General features: G+C 37.4%; 1 protein-coding gene across 1 annotated transcript in view; it reads right to left on the reverse strand.

Annotated features, from left to right (window-relative positions):
• LOC126419258 (synaptic vesicle 2-related protein) overlaps positions 1 to 18,273 on the reverse strand; it is a 108,294-nt gene extending 90,021 nt beyond the window's left edge. Inside the window, exons 1-4 of the mRNA XM_050086414.1 lie at positions 18,035 to 18,273; positions 17,185 to 17,324; positions 6,399 to 6,583; positions 4,715 to 4,786 (exon numbers count right to left, since the gene is read on the reverse strand). Of these exons, the coding sequence (XP_049942371.1) occupies positions 4,715 to 4,786; positions 6,399 to 6,583; positions 17,185 to 17,314 (387 nt within the window). The 5' untranslated portion in view covers positions 17,315 to 17,324; positions 18,035 to 18,273. The remainder of the gene's footprint in view (positions 1 to 4,714; positions 4,787 to 6,398; positions 6,584 to 17,184; positions 17,325 to 18,034) is intronic.
• Positions 18,274 to 20,717: the final 2,444 nt, after the last annotated feature.

A 20,717-nucleotide genomic window follows, 5' to 3' on the forward strand; every position in this document is an offset into this window, starting at 1 on the left:
CTTTCTCACTCTATGCTGTTCCTATTCTTGTGCTTCGTACATTTATTTGTGTGGCACATTGTCCTTGTGTTGGTGTTAACCAGATGATACTACTTTCTGTTTCTTGATTTTAGTTTCAGTTTTGTTGCTGGGTTTTACTTTTATGCATTGTTGAGAGCTATTTGTACTATGTTATTCATTTCTGTTTGAAAGTTATCTGTGTCTACTGGCACTGGTTTAATCTGTGCAGTAGGAATGTGAGTGCTGCTTTCTTGTGTGGTCCGGATGACTTGGTATCTAATGTATTATTACATCTGTTGTGGGTTTCCAATACATGTCGAATATGTGTTGACTGTCCTCAGTCTCTATGATAATGTACAAGAAATTTAACTACATTTTTTTTCTTTCTCCACTGCAAGCCTTATCTCACTACTAACAGAATTGATGTCTGTTGTGCTCGGTTTATCAATCGGGCACAAAATGTCCATCTATTGAATTCAATACAGGATGTTGTACCTATTAAAAAGGACATGTTCTACAGCGTCCATAATGTGTATGCTGTGGCTCCAGAAATTGGGGATCCCACTGGTAATCCTTCACTTTAGAAAATATTGTGGAAATGGAAATAGTTCTGTTCTCTTATCAGCTCTAACAAGTTGAATGTTTCTTAAATGAATTCATGTGGAAGTGTACTGTGTTAAGATTTTCTTCTATGATGTTATTGTCTAATTGTTATTGTCTAATTAGAATATAAGTTCTCTACATCAAATGAGAGGAGGATGGCTGTGTCTAAAATCAGTTTGTCATAATTACTGAATAAATTGTGTAGTGTTTCTTATATTTCTATCCTCTTGTAATCTGTATAATGGCTACTCAGAAAGTAGGGAACATTTTGGCATTAAAAAAAAAATAAGTACAAGAAATATCTTTTATTACATACATCTGAAAGAGCGACTGACATACTACTTTTCCCCATAGTCACCAAACACATTGAGGCACTTATCACAGTGGTGGACAAGCTTTGAAAGACCTTTGTTGTAAAATTCTGCCGCCTGAGACTTCAGCCAGTGAGTCATGCCCACCTGGAGTTCTGCGTTGTCATCAAAGTGCTGTGTTGCAAGCCAGTTCTTCATCTTGGGAAACAAGTGGAAGTCGCCTGGTGCAAGATCGGAGCTATAGGGTGGATGAGAGAAAATTTCCAGTTTGAATGATTAAGGAGTTCTTTAGTGTGGTTTGCAGTGTGAGGTCAGGCATTGTAGTGCAAAAACAAAATTTTGGACGTCAGCTTTCCTCGGCGTTTGTTTTGAACTGCTCTTCTAAGGCTGTGCAAAGTTTGACAGTACTGGGCACAATTTATGGTTGCTCCACGTTCAAGAAAATCAATAAGAAGCACACCTTGCCTATCCCAAAGCACTGTCGCCATCAACTTCCTTGCTGACAAGATTTGCAAATATTTTCTTGGTTTTTGGAGGGACCTTGTGTGCCCCCACCCTATGGACTGTAATTTTGTCTCGCAACTGACGTGTTTCACCCAAGTCTTGTCACCAGTTACGATTCGGTCCAGTAATGAATCACGTTTGTGGTAAGCCTCCAGAAATGTCAACATTGCCCCCATTCACTGTTCTCTATGGTGCTCTATAAGCATTTTGGGCACCCATCTGCACAAAATTTGTGGTAGCCTAGCCTTTAAGTGACAATTTCAAACAACAAAGTCCGTGAAACTTGTGGATAAGAAAGCGAAAGCTCCGTTATTGTGAAGCGACAGTTTTCACAAATCATTTCATCAACTTTAGTGACAAGATCATCAGTCACAATGCTTAAGCGTCCACTGTTCTCTTCATCATGAATGTTGGTTCAGCCATTTTTAAACTGAATGCACCATTTCCAGATGGAACATTCACTCATTAAGTTGTTTCCATACCCTTCGCACAGTTTACGATTAATTTCTGTAGGTTTTAGGTTTTTTGCCAACAAAAACCGTATCACAGACCGCACCTCACAACTGGTGGGATTTTCGATTACAGGGCACATTTCAAATTCGAATATTGAAAAAACCAGACACGTAGAGACATTCCCGCTGTTACGGATGGATGCTGACAGAGCTGCCGAGCACACACATACCAAAATATACACAATCAGCGCACGCCTAGCAGCGTTAGACAGAAACATTCCCTACTTTCTGAATAGCTGTCGTAGTTTGTGACATTTGCAACATGTTTCTTGCAAGTGAGTATGTGGAAGTATTCCCATTGTTCACAATCAGTTTGATATGGATGTCTTTCCTGTGCAACTTTGCTTGATAGCAGTGGGAATGTGCACTGGGATTTGCTTGTAACATTTTCCTTTTTTTTTTTCTTTGTCTTCTTGTGTACATTCAGTATCTTTCAGCGTGTCTCTACTTTGTCTGGTACACATCGGTTGGGTCTGAATTTAGTACTGTAATTTTATTTTTTGTGATGAACTCTTGTGTCTTATAACTGTATTGCAGTTTGTCCATGCATACCATATAAAAAACCAAGAGAACATTTGACACCCAATAAAAAGAGCATAAAAAGCAATTTTTGATGAGCACCTACACCAACTCCTGAGGCACAGATTTGGAAATCATAAGAGTAAAACTGAAAGGCACCTTCTGATTCTACAAGAAAACTAGCACATTCATAAAACCTAGTAAGAGAAACAGCTTTTTAAATTAAAAGGCCACATATCATAATATCAAATATAAACCTATCACCCCAACACTACTGAGGTCTCCCACTCACCACAATCCTCCTCTCCCGCCCCCCTCCCTTCCAGTTCCCAATTCCCTTTACTACCTTCTCACTTCCTCCCTTATGCTTTCTCTGTAATCACTTCCCACTCCTCCCAAACTATTCTGCTGATACCCATCCCCACTCCTATCTCATATCTACATCTCTGTTGAACATCTAACACATCCTCTCTGATTTTTTTGGGAAAAATACTTCCATCCACTTACATCCACATGATGTAACTTACCAAACGAAAGCGTTGGTATGTTGATAGACACACAACCAAACACAAACACACACACAAAATTCAAGCTTTCGCAACCCACGGTTGCTTCATCAGGAAAGAGGGAAGGAGAGGGCAAGACGAAAGGATGTGGGTTTTAAGGGAGAGGGTAAGGAGTCATTCCAATCCCGGGAGCAGAAAGACTTACCTTAGGGGGAAAAAAGGACAGGTGTACACTCGCACACACACACATATCCATCCGCACATATACAGACACAAGCAGACATTTGTAACGGCCTTTATTTTTTAAATGAAAGTGAAACATGTCTGCTGAAAAACTCTTACATTGCAGTTAACCAGTTAACACAGAAAATAAAGGGCCCTTCAAAAAGCATACTCGTTTTGAATTGTGTATTTTTTTTCCCTTCCTTGTCGGTTGACCACATTTTTGTGCATCATTTCAATTTCCATTAACATTCCAACTGTTGCTTCAGCCTAGATTTTTTGCATTTCTTCTGTGTGTGATGACCCTGGAAGCAATTTACCATCGTACAGTATGTGCTATTAGTGAAAAAAAAAAAAAAAAAATTATCAGGATGGAGAAAGTTATGCAGCAACTCTTGAGATGCCTTAGTGTGATTTTAGGGTGCAATGAAGCACAGTTTGCAGACATATTGTGAGCTTCAATGAAACGGGCTAACAGTGAACATTAAAGAATTCTCAGCACCCTCATTCCAGCTGATGTGTGTAAAATATTGCAGCAGTTCTTCGTACTTAGTCCAGTGAAGTTGATTCTTCACCATTCCAAAGAACTGGGCATAGGGTATTCCTCAGTATGCTGAAATCTCCGGTACGATCTCAGTTACCACCCTTACAGAATTCAGTTAATCCAGCAGCTGAAAGAAGCTGACCATGAGAAAAGACAACATTTTGTTGACTGATTTCAGAGAAGACAACGGGAAGATGACAGTTCTGGAAGTATCATCATCATTAGTGATGAGGATCACTTCCACATTAATGGATTTGTGAATAAACCTAAGTGCTGGACCCAGAGGCCAGTAATCCTTGCATGGCTCAAGAATAGAAAATGAACCCACAGCAAGTGCCATTTGGGTGTGACTTTTGGGTAGCTCAGCATCATCAGCAGGACGAGCTGTGGCAGTTAATAGAAACCGATAATGTGAAATGATAGGAGGTTCTATACAGCCTCCTAAGTGAACCGGACCTTCGAGAGTGATTGTTTCAGAAGGCACTTGCCACCTGTCATGCATACCACACAACAACTGTGTTGTTCCACAAGTGGTTACCACTTTGGCTCATCTCATGCAGTAGGTGCCAATGATGGTCATCAAGGTCATATGACCTAACCCCTTTCCAATTTTTTCTTGGGCTCATGTTAAACCATTATTCTATGCCAATAAACCCCAAAACATCTGCAAGTTAACGGAGGAAATTCAACTTGCAAGTGGCGAAATGCAAGTGGGGTCTTATCACGCTGTTACAATAAATTTCACAGACTGACTTCTTGCACACCAGAGCAGTAGCGATGGTCATTCATCAGACATCATTTTCCATACCTGCAACGCATATGTTTATCTATTTTAAAAAGTAAAATTCATAATTCAATACATCAAGACCAATGTGTTTTTTGAAGGACCCTGAATTGATATACAACAGCTGCTACAGAAAATAGCTATGCAAAGAAACATTTTAAATAACAAATTTTGAGGATATGAAACCTCATAAAAACGTAAGTACTTACTGTTTTGCGTCCATATCTATCACTCAAATTGCCCCAAAAAGTCGAACTTAACATCATCCCCAAGAAAACCACCTGCAAATTTCCACACATATTATGATCGTATATTTGTACATGTCTTTGTATACAATCTTTCTGCAATATGATAAACAGTAATTTGGTAACACACTGAGAAGTGGGAAGCATGTCCTTTCAAGTAGTCAACACTGAATGTGAAATGGGATATTCAGATTTACAGTTCTTAATTGCAGAAATTGAAAATATTTTTATCCAAACCGGTATTAGCTAGAAAACATAAGAAGAGACAATAACACACTACTCCCCCCCCCCTCTCTCTCTCTCTCTCTCTCTCTCTCTCTCTCTCTCTCTCTCTCTCTCTCTCTGTGTGTGTGTGTGTGTGAGAGAGAGAGAGAGAGAGAGAGAGAGAGAGAGAGAGAGAGAGAGAGAGATTGATTTCAAACACTTCAGAGCAAATCAGTTTGCTTTTTAATTTGGAGCCAATAGGAGCATCCCACCCCCACTAGTTCCAAAGTACACTGAGGTGACAAAAGTCATGGAATACCTCCTAATATTGAGTCGAACCTCCTCTCACTCAGTGTAGTGCAGCAGCTCAATGTGGTATGAACACAGCTAGTTGTTGGATGTCCCCTGCAGAAATACTGAGCCATGTTCCACGTTGCCTCTATAGCTGTCCATAACTGCAAAAGTGGTGCCGGTGCAGAATTTTGTGCACAAATTTACCTTTCATTTAAGTCCCACAAATGTTCAATAGAATTCACATCAGCCGATCTGGATGGCCAAATTATTAGTTTGAATTGTCCAGAAATTGCGAACAATTGTGGTAAAGTAACATGGGAACCTATCATCCATAAAAATTCCATCATTTTTTAGAAACGAAGCCCAGAAACGGCCGCAAATGGTATCCAAGTAGCCAACCATAACTACTGTATTTCCAGTCAATGATCATCTCATTTGGACCAGAGGAACCGTCTACAGTCCAACTGATATGGTCACGAGCCCAGGAGAAGCACTAAAGCAAGATTTCACCAAATTGTTCTAATGGATACGTTTGTCATATGTCCCAAATTTATTTCCATGGTTATTTCATGCAGTGTAGCTTATCTGTTAGCACCGACAACCCTATGTGAACTATGCTGCTCTATGTCATTAAGTGAGAGCCATCAGCCACTGAATTTTTCATGGCAAGAGTTAATGCCTGAAATTTGATGTTCTTGGCACACTCCTGACACTGTGAATCTTGGAATACTGAATTCCCTATCTATTTCCAAAACAGAATATCCCAGGCATCTAGCTCCAACTACCATCTGTATAACTGCATATCGCTATCCCAGGACTTGTCATCTCAGTGTAAGTTCCCAGTCTCAAAATTAATTCAAACAATTATTTTCAGCAACAATTTTTTTCTCTGTTGTTTCACATGACTGGAATAACCAATGAAGGAAAGAAAATGCTGCAAAATAAGAAGTATCTCTACTCTATGTACATTATGTGGAATGTGGCTCTTGAGAATGTGCAGTGTGGCAAAGAAAACGTGTGTGTACTCGTGCCTTTCCCCTACAACTGTTAGAAAAGAATCAACAATAACTCTCTCAATTAGTGTTACAACTACATTACTGACTACCACAAATCTTAAAAAATAAACAGGCTAATAACTAACAATACTAACTGTTGTAGTGAGAGCCTGTTGGTAGCGTGAGATGTGCCACTCACAGTGCAGTGCTGGCGAAAGCACACTGAGAATAGTCATCTCCATGCTGTCTGCCATCCAACACAGGCCTGTCAGCAAAGACAGACGAACTTGGAATTTCCCAAAGCCCAGTGCATTCACAGCCTGTGTCACGGTGAAAGTATCTGGACAAAAATTGTAACACATTAATACTGGAAAGAAAATTGTGAACCCAAAATGATCAGTAGGTTCAGAAAAAGCTCATGTATTACAAAAAGATTATTGTCTCTGTTACCATACATAAAAATTATTAACACAAAAACATTAAAAGTAAATAATCATGCAAAATATTGTTATGACATATCTAATTCCACTCAGTTACTTTTTGAAAGGAGAAATGTTCTTTATAAGGACACAAATTGTCATGGTGGTTGTGGTGGTAATAGTTTTAGATCACTGAACAGCATGTTCTTCAGTGGCCTTGCTGAATATGAACCAAGGCATTTTGTGAATTGAGCTAAGAACTCTTTCATAACAAGATATGTTAATGTAACAGTGTCCCATGAAAATATATTAAGAGCTTTCTTGAGAATGTATAAACAAGTGACAATGTCAATGTCATCACCTACGTGGGCATGAGGGGTTGCCCATATGAGCTAAACCCATGAGGAGAGTTCAATTTCTCTCCTTCCATCCCCCCCCCCCCCAAATTCCCCTCCCCAACATTAACAATTTACACCATTCTTCTCTATCACTAGTAAGCTAACAGTGAAAGAAGTATGATGTATAATTCATGAACAAGAACATGGTGTCATTTCACTTTGTCCTGTAAGTTAAGTTGTTAATTGGGTTTGAACAGGTAATTTCATCAGTATTACATAGTCAATAAAATTTACTACTGGCTGTTCCAGTTCACAAACAAAAGTTTCACATTGCAACATGCAATAAGCAGTTTGGACCATATATATTCACAAATTTACATTCTGATCCTTACTTCAATCTTATTTGAAATGTTTTTAACTCCGACTGTATATGTCATGCAAACACAATTAACCCCTATGATTAAAAAACAAATTTCATAAAATTACTGTGCTACAAAAAGATACATATTTTTGTTTATAGGATATATATTATCATAATTGTTGTATTGTACTGTTGTGTGAATTTCATTTTTTTGTAAATTATTTTCGATTTAATGTTCTATGTTTCGATCTTAATATGACTATATCTTTACAGATGTAATGTGGAACGATGTTACTGTGTGCCAGTGGATTGTATGTTATGTGTGTGGTGGGAAGGAAAGAAGGAGAAATGTAAAGTTTTCTGGAGTTGCGTGCAAATGGAATGTATTTCACTGAGTGAATATTGTAAATTTATGGCAGCAAGGCATCTAGAATTATTGAAAATGAAAATCACATACGAATCAGTTTGTCGTCAACGTTATTTGAAGAAACACGTCAACCTATAGGGTTTCCAGACAAGAAATTCAAGCAACGGATTTAAGGAGATCCTCAAGAAACAAGATGAGTATTATTTCTTTAAAACTACCACTAGATCCAAACAACAATATTTTAATTCCATGAACAATTATTACAATTAACAGTCAACCAATGTGTGAAACAAAGGAGGTCATTAAAACATTCCCAATATTAGTCATTAAACAAAGGAAATAATAAGTTCAGGTTTAAATTTGTTTATGATAAACACAGGATAAGCTTCATTTTGACTTATTAGTTTGCATTTTATATTTGATACAGAAGTCTAGGAATCCAAGTACTTCATGTTTAATTGAGATCTTCGAGGTACTCAGCCGAGTTGCTGTTTCCATTTCCTACATAACGTTTCAACGACCAACTCAACTGCCTTCTAAGAATTTTGTGAACTGAGGTAAGAACTCTTTTCTAACAAGAAATGTTACTGCCACATGAAACTATATTAACAGCTTTCTTGAGAATGTATAAATGTGTGACACTGCCATAACCTAGGCAGGCATGTAGGGCTGCCCATATGGGCTAAACCCATGGGGAGAGTTGAATCTGCCTCCCTCCCCAACATCAAAAGTCTGTCCTAAGTCTCAATTTGGTGGCACTTCACACTGAGTTTGATTCATAACATCCACTGCACCGTCTGATGCTCTTTTGTTTTACAGAGCACACACTAATACTATGTGAAAAGTAAATTCCCGCTGCGGTTTCCAATGCTGATAGATGTGATGATCTGCGAGGTCTTAATAAACTGAGTGCTGGATCCCAAGCATTATTAAAATTGAAACCTCCATCCCTGTTATTAGGTTTTCTGAGATCAGAGATCATATTACTTAGTGTTTATATGTAGAAATTAAGGCAGGGTTGATTTTAGTTTAGTTTATAAAAGAATATTCAGTGTTCAAAGTCATGACCAGTATGCCTAATTTGTTTATGCATAACCAGAACTATAAAAAACAACTGTAATGAATCACCAATACATACACACAAAACACATTGGTGTAATTATTTATAACAACACAACCACGGGTAACAAGTAGACATACTGTCACAGCTTATTTGATAAGTTTGGAGTAGTGATATATGAGGACTGCGAATTGTGGTGTGACTAAGGCCAATGCAATGTTGCAGAAAATGGAATTCATAGTGAGGCTCTCCTATGGATATATAGATTGTATGTAAAAAGACAGATTACACAACATGAGTTGAAGGCAGAGATCGAGGTCACAAAAACTGAATTAGAGCCACTTGGGGGGGGGGGGGGGGGGGGGAGGAGTGGAGGAATGGAATGCACAAACAAGGTCACGAAAGGGGCAAAAAGGAAATAGTTTGGATACTTCAGTTACTGTTGAGCTAAAGAACAGATATAGACTCATATTTGTTAAGGGGAGTAGACACATTCAGCTGTGTAAGACAGTAAGGTGCACACAATTAATAAGAATTTGAGACACAGATTAGAAATGACATTGAATTCAAATAACAAGATATTTCCAACTGGTAAATTCTGTGACTTTTAAAAAGCAACTGAATGTGCAGTTCACAGTACTCTCCCAGATAAGCTCAAATGTTGTTGTACGGTATCAGACATGTTGCTGGTAACAGATTTTCATCCTACTTACCTAAAAGGATGCACATTGTTTCATTAAGAAACTCGAGGAGTGTACAAAATGAACCTGCATTTTTAGAATCACTATAGGTGTACCCCAGGGATTGCTATTTAGTTTGCTCTTGTTATATATTAATGACCTCACATAAGTGTTTTACATCCAAAGTGTGTTACATCCAAGAAGTAGAAATAGTTATCTTTGCCAGCGATTCAGCTGTTGTAGTTAAGCCTAACTGAATAACTTCAGCACCTGAAAATGTAAATATAGTGGAACTTCAATTTTATATTCTCCAATTTTACGTTTTTTTGTGATTCTACACCATAAATTCGGAGACCCTGTGAAAAACCCATGAACAAGTTATAAGTGGCACAAAAGACACAACTTGCACCATGGGTGGTGGTGGAGTTAAGGGAATATTGTAGGCTGGCATGGAGAGGGGAGATGTAGGAGAGGAAATGCTGACACAATCTGCAATCGGTGTTGCCAACACAACTTGCAACATTTGGCTTCACTGCACAATTATGATACAACTATGGCTAGATTGCAGCGGTAATGGAAAAACAAGACAGTCAATGCAAAGTGTTACAGACCAAGCCAATATGTGATGAAGGGGGCCAGTCACCACGTTTTCTTGTGTCACTTATAAATCAGTCTCATCTTTTTGCATGTATTTCCAATGTATTGGGTTCAGCAACAATATCAATCATCAACCTTTTAAATTCAAACACTGAGAATATGTTCTGTCATAATCGAGGAAATGTTGCCCATTTCTGACCAGCGAACTCTTTTTGGCTGGTGACTTGTAAAGTCAACCAATATCCAGCGCAGTCACCTCACCACACCACACTAACACACAGAAAATGAGCTTGCCTACTGGATGCGTGGAGAGGGTGAGTGGCCCCTCAGTGACAGGAGTGCAGGCTGGGGTGAAAGTATCTTGTGAAGTGCTGAAAACATACTTCTTGTGTAGATGATGTGCTATGACAGAGATGTTACATGTGAATAGAACAAGTTTTTTGTGATAGCACAGGTTAAAGACTTTTGTGTTCAAATCTGACATGATGCAGTTGCAACAACTACATATACCACTCATGTACATACTTTGCACACACTGCAGATTGTAAAGATTGGCAGCAGTGATAGAGGGCATGAAGTGAAACTGTAGCACCTGAGCTTTCTTTCAAATTTCCATTTTACAGACTGAACAGAAATTCACTGAGCTGACTTCTAATGAGCTTGTAATGTCAACAGGTGGAAATCTCTTTTTTCATGTGTCTGTTTGTATTGTATTGTATTGTATTTATTGGTCCAGTAAATCTTACATGTACAGTATAGCACATCAGATATTGGACAGGTCAAAGTATATCTTACAATTAAAACACTTTAGAAACTAGAAAATTGTGTTCACAAAATTTTACAGCACTTCATATACTGGGCAAGTCAATGTGTAAGTTATAATTAAACCACATTAGAAACTTGAAGTTTACAACTGAATACATGTATAAGCCAATATTAACTATTACAATATTTTCATGATCCTCACTTAAGCTCTAAGGATTTTTGAGGAACTCTTCTACACTATGAATTGACATTCACACTAGAGAATTACATTCACAGAATTTTACTTCATATACTGGGCAAGTCGGTATACAACTTATACTTGAACCCCATTAGAAACTTGAGAATTACATCTGAATGTATTTATAGGCCAGTATTAATGGTTACAGTATTTGCATAATCATCACTTAGACTCTCGATGATTTTGGAGGAACTCTTCCACGCTATAAAAGCAATGTGTCAACAGATATTCTTATAGTGCAGCTTTAAAATTTTTTACATCAGTCTTTACTTTAATTTCTCTTGGCAATTTATTGTAGATAATTTTTCCATGGTGTAATGTTCCTTTTTGACACAAACTGGTTTTTGTATGGAGTACATGAAAGTCAGTTTTCTGTCTTGTATTATGATGATGAACATTTTCATTTTTGGGGAGGATACTAGGATTTGTTATTGTATATTTCTTTATAAACATTGCACTTTCAAATAGGAAAATACATGGAAGGGGAAGAATTCCCATCCTTTTAAATAATGGTCTACATGGTTTGTTCCTTTTTATTCCAGCCATGATTCTCACTATTCTTTTTTGCATCCTGAAGAGTTTTAGGCAGGGTGGCGAGTTACCCAAAAAATGGTCCCATATTTTAGGACAGAATGTATATTAGAATAGTAAACTGTCATTAAGCAGTCCTTATGACAGCAGTTTTCTAGCACTCTCATTAGATACAATTTCACACGTTCCATATCCTTGTGATTGACTCACTAACTGGATCTACGGAATAAGAAATAAATAAATAAATAAATAAAGATAACACATGGTACTTAGCTTCTTTAATATGTGGTCAATGTGAGTTTCCCATCTAAGATTATCCTGTAGCCAGATCCCCAGAAATTTTGTATTAGGCACACTTGCAATATCTGTGTCTGACATCTGAATTCTTATATCCTCTTCAGTGTTTCTCTTGACATTATGAAAATTTAATGCTACTGTTTTATTTATTATTAGTTTGTTTTGATTGAACCAGTTTACAACATTTGTTAATGCCTCAGACAGTCTTGTCTGTAGTATCTCTGCAGTCTTCCCACTGACTAATATGCTTGTGTCATCTGCAAACTGGATAGTGCTATGGTACTGGTTGGTTGATGTTAGGTCATTTATATATATCAAAAATAGGATGGCGCCCAGTACCGAGCCCTGCGGTACTCATATATATATATTTACTGCTTTATAATCAGAATAGTGTCTTGTTTATTTATTTTCTTTGTGAAAATGTATTTCTACTACTTGCTTGCGGTCAGTAAGATATGATCTAAGGCAGTTGTTAGGCATACCTCTGATACCAATTCTTTCAAGCTTCTGCAGCAATAGGGTGTGGTTTATGATGTCAAAAGCCTTAGACAGATCAAGGCATATGCCAATTACTTTTTGTCCACTATCAATTTTTTCGAGTACTTCACCCAGAAATTCATATATTGCTGTTTCTGTTGATCGGCCTTTCTGGAAGCCATGTTGGGTTGTGGATAATATTTTGCACTTTTCTAGAAAATCTAGCAACCTCTTATGAAAAATTTTTTCTAGTATTTTCGAAAATGTAGATAGCAAGGCAATAGGTCTATAACTGGCTATGTCTTCTTTCTTACCCTTTTTGAACAGTGGTTCCAGTTTCACTGTCTTTAAGCAGGAAGGAAAGATTCCATTTGTTAATGTACTGTTGAAAATGTGGGCTAATGGTATTGCAATGAGGTCACCCACATTTTTAATGACATAATCTGGAATCTCATCCACACCTGTTGAAAATTTTGTTTTTAACTCTCTAATTGATAGTATAATTTCCGTAGGGTTGGTTGGAGTAAGAAATAGGGAGTTGCAGTTTCTATTTTGATTTGATGGTGTTGTAGCAGGATTTTTATTTGAAGATTTTAGGTCAGAGAGTAATTTTTCACTAATATTTGCAAAGTATGTATTAAAAGCATTGGCTACCTCTGGATTTGTAATTTTTTTGCCATCTTGGATTACCTGGAGATTTACATTCTGGGAGGTCTCATTTCCTACTTGTTCTCTATCTTCCACATGGCTTTCATTTTGTTCCTGGCCATTTTTATATGGTGATCATTTGTTGTTCTTTTAGCTTCTTTTATGACTTCGTGAAGTACTCTCTTATAATTCTTGAAATACACCAGAAATTCTTCTGTAACATTTTGTGTTTTTGAGATTTCATAAAGTCTCCTCTTTTCAGCACGTGACATTTTAATGCCTTTTGTCAGCCATGTAACATTTCTTTTTCTAGTTTTTAATGTTTGGTTTTTAACTGGAAAAGAAATATTGAAATAATGGGAGAATATGTCTATGAACATGTCAAACTTTTTACATGTGTCCTCATAGTTGTCTATATCATTCCATGTTTTTTTAGTAAGTGCCTGAAGTGTTCTAGGTTGTGCTTGCTAAAATTTCTACCTTTTCTTGTCATTTGTTGTTCAGTATTTCCTGCAGTCTCTACTGCGAATTCAATAAACTGTGCATAATGATCACTGAAACCTGTATTCATATTTCCAGATTTGTATAAATATTTATCTGTATTTATTAGTATCTGATATATAGCACTGCTTGATGCTTTGGTGACTCTGGTGGGGGATTTGACAGTTGTATGTATATTGTAGGTTTTTACTCATCAAGCTTAAAATAACACTTTAATGGTAGTCAGCACATGAAGTGCAGCTCGTAAGAAAAGCATTAAACAATAACAGCAATGGTGATAAAGTATGTCATTAGGCAGATGTCCACATTCATGCTTATGGATTAAGCACTTAGCAGCTGTGATGATTTCGGTTTAATTCCCCATGTTCAATTTTTGGCTTTCTTCTGGGTGAGCACAAAGGATGATCTCTCAAAAACATGCATTTTGAACATATAATTCATGCTCACAGCATGTCGAAAAACAGCTTGATTACCTTGTATGCAGATACCAATTTCAATTTTTTGATGACTTTTTACTTGCTGTTACACATCTGGGATTTTTTAAGAACTGATGAAATTCATTACCACAAATTACTGTATAAACATTGTAGTGTACATTAATTTCTGTCAGTTAGGTAGATTTTATACAAAGTATTGGAGAGGATTGCAATTTTTAATCATACATGCCAATTACATATGTTGCTCATATTTTAGGGAGTCTTAACATTTTCCTCAGCTTTGGAGTTTTTAAGTCTAGGCTACACAAAAACATAAAACAGGGATTTCCCTGTAATATTTTCTTGACCATTAATGACTGGTTTCTTGCAAATGGACTGTCACTGACTTTAAATGAAACATGATACATGCAATTCAATATTTTACAAGACCTGACCACACCATGACAAATAATGCACGAGTTTAGCCAAAAAAAAAAAAAAAAAACACAAAATATTCTAAATTCTAAGGTGTTTATATTGATAAGAACTTCAATTGGATGTCAAATATTACAGATCATTCTATACGTCTAAACTCCGCAACTTTCGGGTTACAAATAGTATCAGATTTTGCAGATGAAAAAGTATTGTTTTTGGCACCTGCACCCGTGCATGCACACGCGACAGCCAACTCCAGCAGCTTGGGTTATGTCCATTGTTTGATTTTTCCTAGTTTCATTCACTAATGCCCTATGGTATAATATGTTACATAACTCATCACTGAGGAAAACTTGTTTATTGCACAGAAGCATAGCACAATAAGAATAATTTGTGCTATACATTCTAGAACCTCTTATAGACAGTTCCTTAAACAATTTGGCATCCTGACATCATCATAGTACATTTCGTCCTTTAAGAAGTTTGTTGTCAACAATCAATTACAGATTGAAAACAGCAGCAACATTCATAAATATAATACTGGAAGGAGAGATGATTTACTCATTCCATCAGTCTGCTTTAGTGTGGCACAGATAAAAGTGAGGTATAAATTTTTTTATCCACCTACAGAGTCATGTAAGGAACTGATGATAAAATTAACTTCAAACACAAACTGAAATCTTCTCTGCCTGAAAACCCCTTTCACTCCATACACGAATTGCACTTCCTCATAGTTGGATAACATTATAATAATCTTAACATAAAATACTACTTCATGAAATTAAGTTTAACTCCATAAAAACACTAATACTTTTTTCTCCATTACATCTCACTGGATGACAACAAGTATAGTAAAAAATTAAAAAAAGAGAAAGTAAAGAAAAAAAGAATGGAGCCAGACACACAACCATTAAAATTTGTTACAATGAAATGAACACCCTCAGCTGCTAACAGGCGTTGACATACGTCAACGGGGACAGATGAAAATGTGTGCCCCGGCCGGGACCCGAACCCGGGATCTCCTGCTTACATGGGAGATGCTCTATTCATCTAAGCCACCGAGGACACAGAGGATAGCGCGACTGCAGGGATTTATCTCTGGCACGCCTCCCGCGAAACCCACACTCTCAACGTATTGTCCCGCACTACATAAACACAACTGCCCTCTCATGAGCGACCAACAAAGAAATGGTTATTTCACATTTCCATTACCTGATAAAAGCAGATTGTTAAACAAATCCCGCAACAGATGACCAATTATTTGCATCATGGCACAAATTTGAAAATAAAGGAATGAGGCAGTCATTAAATAACTAATGGTTCATGGCCAAACAATTCAAAAACAATTCTCTACTCAAGGGAGTGACTCTTACACAAGAACAGTTTACAAGGGCATCACTCTGTTTATTAAGTTCAACAATCAAGGATTCTTGCACATTAACTCAAACATCTCCGACAGTAGGACACTTCTACTGTGGAGGCAAGGGAAATCACATGCGAAAAAAGAGCTTTCCTAAAATACTCCAATGAGGTACAAAGAAAAGAATTACACTGCAAATAATAAACACAGACGTGTGTAATTACCACAACACACACAATATTTGGGTCAATGGAAGCGTCCAATTCCACCAGTCGGCTTTGACGCGTTGACGTAAGGCTGTTGTGGTGTGTGAAATCATGAAGGCGCGGAATATAGTTTGTGAGAGTGGCGTATTTGTAGGTACTGTTTTGACGTGATTGGTGGTGCTCTCTGGTGGTGTGCTTATGTGCTGTGTGTTAGGTGATGTTTTTGGTTTAGTTTGCGTGTGTGGCATGTTTACAGGTGGTGTATTGTTGCGGTCGGTGGCTCTCTCTGGTGATGTTTATGGGTAGCGTGTTGTGTGGCGTATGGGGTTCATTTGTGTGGTAGTATTGCACGTGTGTGGTATCGGTAGCGACTGTGCTTTCAGCGGAATATTTTTCAGTGAGTTAATGATTTTGGTTTTGCTATGTCGATGTTATTGTAGTTTTTTTTTCTGTTCATCGTGTGTGAATTTTGGTAAATTGCTTTGTTTATGTCTTTGGTAGGTGTGGATATGACTGACAAGGTCAACAGTTTTCAGTTGTTGGCGATGATGGCAGACAGTGCGTTGTCTCTAATAAAATTTCTTCAACTATTTGGATTGTTGGATGAAGTTGTGAAGTGTTTAGGGTGTCATGAAGAAATGAGGCTTACTAAAGTTACAGCGTCTCGGACCTGGGACGGCTATATGTGGAGATGTCATAAGGATAACAGGTGAAGGGTAGTGTTCGATTCCAATTTTGATTTTCTAGGTTTTTTTGTGATAGTATTAAGTGTAGTGGTGGTGAAAGTTTTGAGGTTTATAGTGTGGTCTTGATGATGATGATGATGATTATTATTAGTGTTTTAGGGCACACAACAACGAGGTTATCAGCGCCCGGTGGTCTTGATAGTTGCTGTTGACCTATACAGGTCAAGGGAAGTGCTTGATTCCAATTTTGTTGTTTTGTTGTGTTTTTTGAGATAGTGATGATTGTGGACGTGGTTGTAGTTTTGGGTTTCATGATTTGGTATCAAGGGAAGTGCTTCTTCCTTACACTTTCTACAAGTTTGCATGCAAAATAAGCACAAGGAAGAATAATTCAATAGAGGTACTGAGAAAGACAGCAGAACACCAGAGAACATAAAATAACCCACTCATACTCAAAGTGTATTGTGGTAACGAACAACAGCTGCAAAGAAAGTTCAGTCTAAATTAGGATTACAATGATATGTACAAAAGTGGTGTATAGCAAATGTAAGTATAGTACCATCTGGTATTACTGAGACGGAAGTCATTTCAATCTCTTCAGGCGTAATAGGAGACTCTCCTGACGATGACTTATCCAAGTCTTGATAATTTGACTGTGTTCGACGTACAGCTGATAGTAACTGTGACATTTTGAGTATTCTGAAACACAAGCACATTTAAAAAACAGAATTTATTTAATGAATACCACACCCTAGATGAATAAAATTTAAAAAGACAGTTATATGAGTCTGAAAACTATCTTAGCACTTTGTTACAGGAAGCGCAAAGAGTTGTATGAAACACTGATACATAGTCCCTTCACCTTTATTAAGAAGTTGCCTCTTGTTATGCTTAAAGATAGTAAAAATGCTAGTACGATGACGTTGGAAAATACAAAAATCCAGCGAAATAGCACAATTAAAATGCCTTGTGGGCTAAGAAGTGGCGGTTTCTGTTGTGGGTAGAGATATCTGAATGCCAAGTCTAATTGTTTTGGACGTCTATCGTACCAGAGTGATGTGCCGGTACAGAAATTTATAAAAACAAAATTTGCCGCGACTATACGATCTCACATTTTATAAATGAAATCTTGACTAAATAGTTGACATTTGTTGGAGGCCAAACAAATGAATAAATACGGACAACATCTACTTGAAACCAAAGTTATCCACATACATGTCAAGCAAGTACTGAAACTATCTGGATTTGCACAGCGTAAATTTGCCGGTACACACTTCACAGACACTTGTAAGGCACCACTATTAATCAGACAGTCTGACACTTTTCTGTGTCACACAGTGGTATCGTACTATCTTAAATAAGCAGGTTATGACACGTTTCACAAACTCGCTGTAAATAACGGTACTCACAATCAGGCTATTACAACGCAAATTTACAAATTTTCAGGCAAACACAGATTACACTATGTGTTTTCCTTAAATGCTTGTCACCGATGTACTTCTGCCAATTTCCCTTGTTTATGTACGCGAACAGAACATCGTACACATCCTATGGACGGACAGATAAACACAACCGAATTTGACATACGTCAAATTCACATAGCAGAGCCACCTATCGCATACGGATGAAGTTATTCGAATGGCGCTTGTTTTCAAGTAGTTCCTTCAAACGACAAATGCGCCGTAGAGCATCAACTAGTCCACGTTATGCGTGGATTAATGGTACGAATAGCATGATCACAGTACTCGCACATGGCTGGGATTTTGTCCACTGCAGCAATTCTGAACGCGATGGCAGCACCGATAACCAGTCCATTGTTAAAAGTTTCCGACTCTTCGTTACCACTGGGTCCATCCTTGTAACACACTTCTGGAAACCAATGTTTCCAGATTGAGTTTTGTAAATTTCCCCAGAATGATACCGTTTTGGCAATTTCCCCCCAGATATCGTAAATAATAGTTAAGAGGGATAGGTATGTTTATCATCACTATTGGCAGCACGAAGAAGCGAAATTCTGTGTCCAGAACCTTAAAATTATCGTATAGAGCAAAAAAATATGAATTAAATTTTTTATTCGTAAAAAATTTAAAGCATGGTCTATGGGCGCCGCATTTGCTTTCTTCACGTTTTTTCATTGTCCTGTTGGTTTACCATTAGATGCTACGGAAGCTTTAGAAATAGATGGAGCTGTTTTGTAGCAAAGTGAGTGACAAAACTACAATTACGGTAGCGTAACTTAAAATTTTTTAATCTCTTAATCGTCTATCAATACAAAATATAAATTGTCTCTGCCATAAAAATTATAGTATGTTGGGGTGTTTTATCATAAAGATACCACAAAGCGGGGCTACTTTGCTCCAATATTTAGGCACTTTGTACCGATGCTTGAAAATACATAAGTTAAAGTTGACAAATAAATCTGATTATTTCCGAGCGGTTAACTGAAGCACAAAGGAATAATTTCCGAGTGAAGAGGTCTTTGGATTTTCATTTTATAATGAGTTACGTAATTTTTAAAAGTGGGGCAAAGTTTCCCACATGGGTGGGTTACTTTGCTCCATTTTCAAAATCAATGTAATTCTAATGGAAAAATTGTATGGGGCAACGTTAGACACAGAGTAATGTGCAATTGTAACATTTTTTAAACAAAAAATCCGCATATAAAAATACAGTTAGTTTTTCAAAATTGCAAAATTATTCTTATAGAAAAGTAAATATTAGGTTTTCTTGAACATACCATATTCACCACAAATTCAACACATTTATATAATTTAGATACCATAACCTAATTACGACACAATTCAGCATTGTAACTTTACACGTCACTCAGTTCAGGAATTTGGAAAAAGCCCCTTTTATTCACCATGTTTGGTGGATCTATGCCTCCTACAACATTTTTCCATTTATAAAAGAGTTCATCTGGTTCTGATGGGCATTTCCATGATTTTTTTGACTCAGTCGTAGCACTTATTGTTGCCTCAGTCTCATTAAAGTTTTGAATAGTACATGGATACAAATGATACTTATAATGAAACATCACAAAAGCACCAACTTATCTCGTTACTCGTTTAATTTGTGGTCCTTCAGAGTTCTGTAAGTTTTCCTCTTCTTCTTCATGGTCTACTTCAAGAAGACATCTCTTCTTTGTAAGACTCCCAGGATTCTTCGACAAAAGAATCTTGTGTATAGTGAGCTTCACTTCTCTTAGAATGCCAAATTTTCTTTCTTTTATGTTTTCCTGGTTGGCCTCCAGGTGTTTGTGAAGCTGTTTCTGCTGCAGCACACACGTTATCTAACATTCTGCTACTGGTACTAGTTGTGTGAGAGACACTTTTTCCAGGTGAGACTGGAATCTCTCTTCTTTTTGTGTGACCTTTATCTCAAGGAATGTTGAAAGTTTTCGTTCCTTAAAGAATGAGCAGAAATGAATTATTCAGAACATCTTGTTGCACCTCTCTGTGTCCGAGGCGCTCAAGCAATGGTTCAAAATTACAGGGAAATATCCCACACTTCCTAAAGCCACTTTCAAAGTTGCTTTTTATATTTGGCTGCATCTCATCAAGAGCCCTTTTCATCAGAACAGTAAACTGTTGTTTAGGAAGAACAGCACACTTCATTCTTTCATGTGTTTGCTTCCACTCACACAGTATCTGCCGTATGCAACTTTCATGGGATGAGATGAGTCCAGTTTGGTGGAAGACACATAAAATGGATGTCATTTTCTCTACATGTGTGGATAATATGGATGCTCAAATATGTAGAGAGATTTTCAGCAATCACAACCTTTTTTCCTTCCAGTTTCTTCAGCCTGGGCAGCAGTATGGTCTCAAACGAGTCACTGGAGGTCACTGTGTCACACCATCCTGAACTAGAATGATTGTACCTGCATCCCTTTGGACCTCCCTCCGTCCATGTGTTCTACAGCTGCCCGGACTTGCAGACGACATAAAGTGGTAAAAGTTCCCCTGTTGCAGTGCCACACATCATAGTGGATCAACTAAATTTAGAAACGTTACAAAACCTTTCTGGGTATTTTGCACCTCAGTTACAGATAACTCGGTTTCACCAGAATCGTCTGTGAGATTTGTCTCA

Source organism: Schistocerca serialis, chromosome 9 (assembly GCF_023864345.2).
Source record: "Schistocerca serialis cubense isolate TAMUIC-IGC-003099 chromosome 9, iqSchSeri2.2, whole genome shotgun sequence".
NCBI lineage: Eukaryota > Metazoa > Arthropoda > Insecta > Orthoptera > Acrididae > Schistocerca > Schistocerca serialis.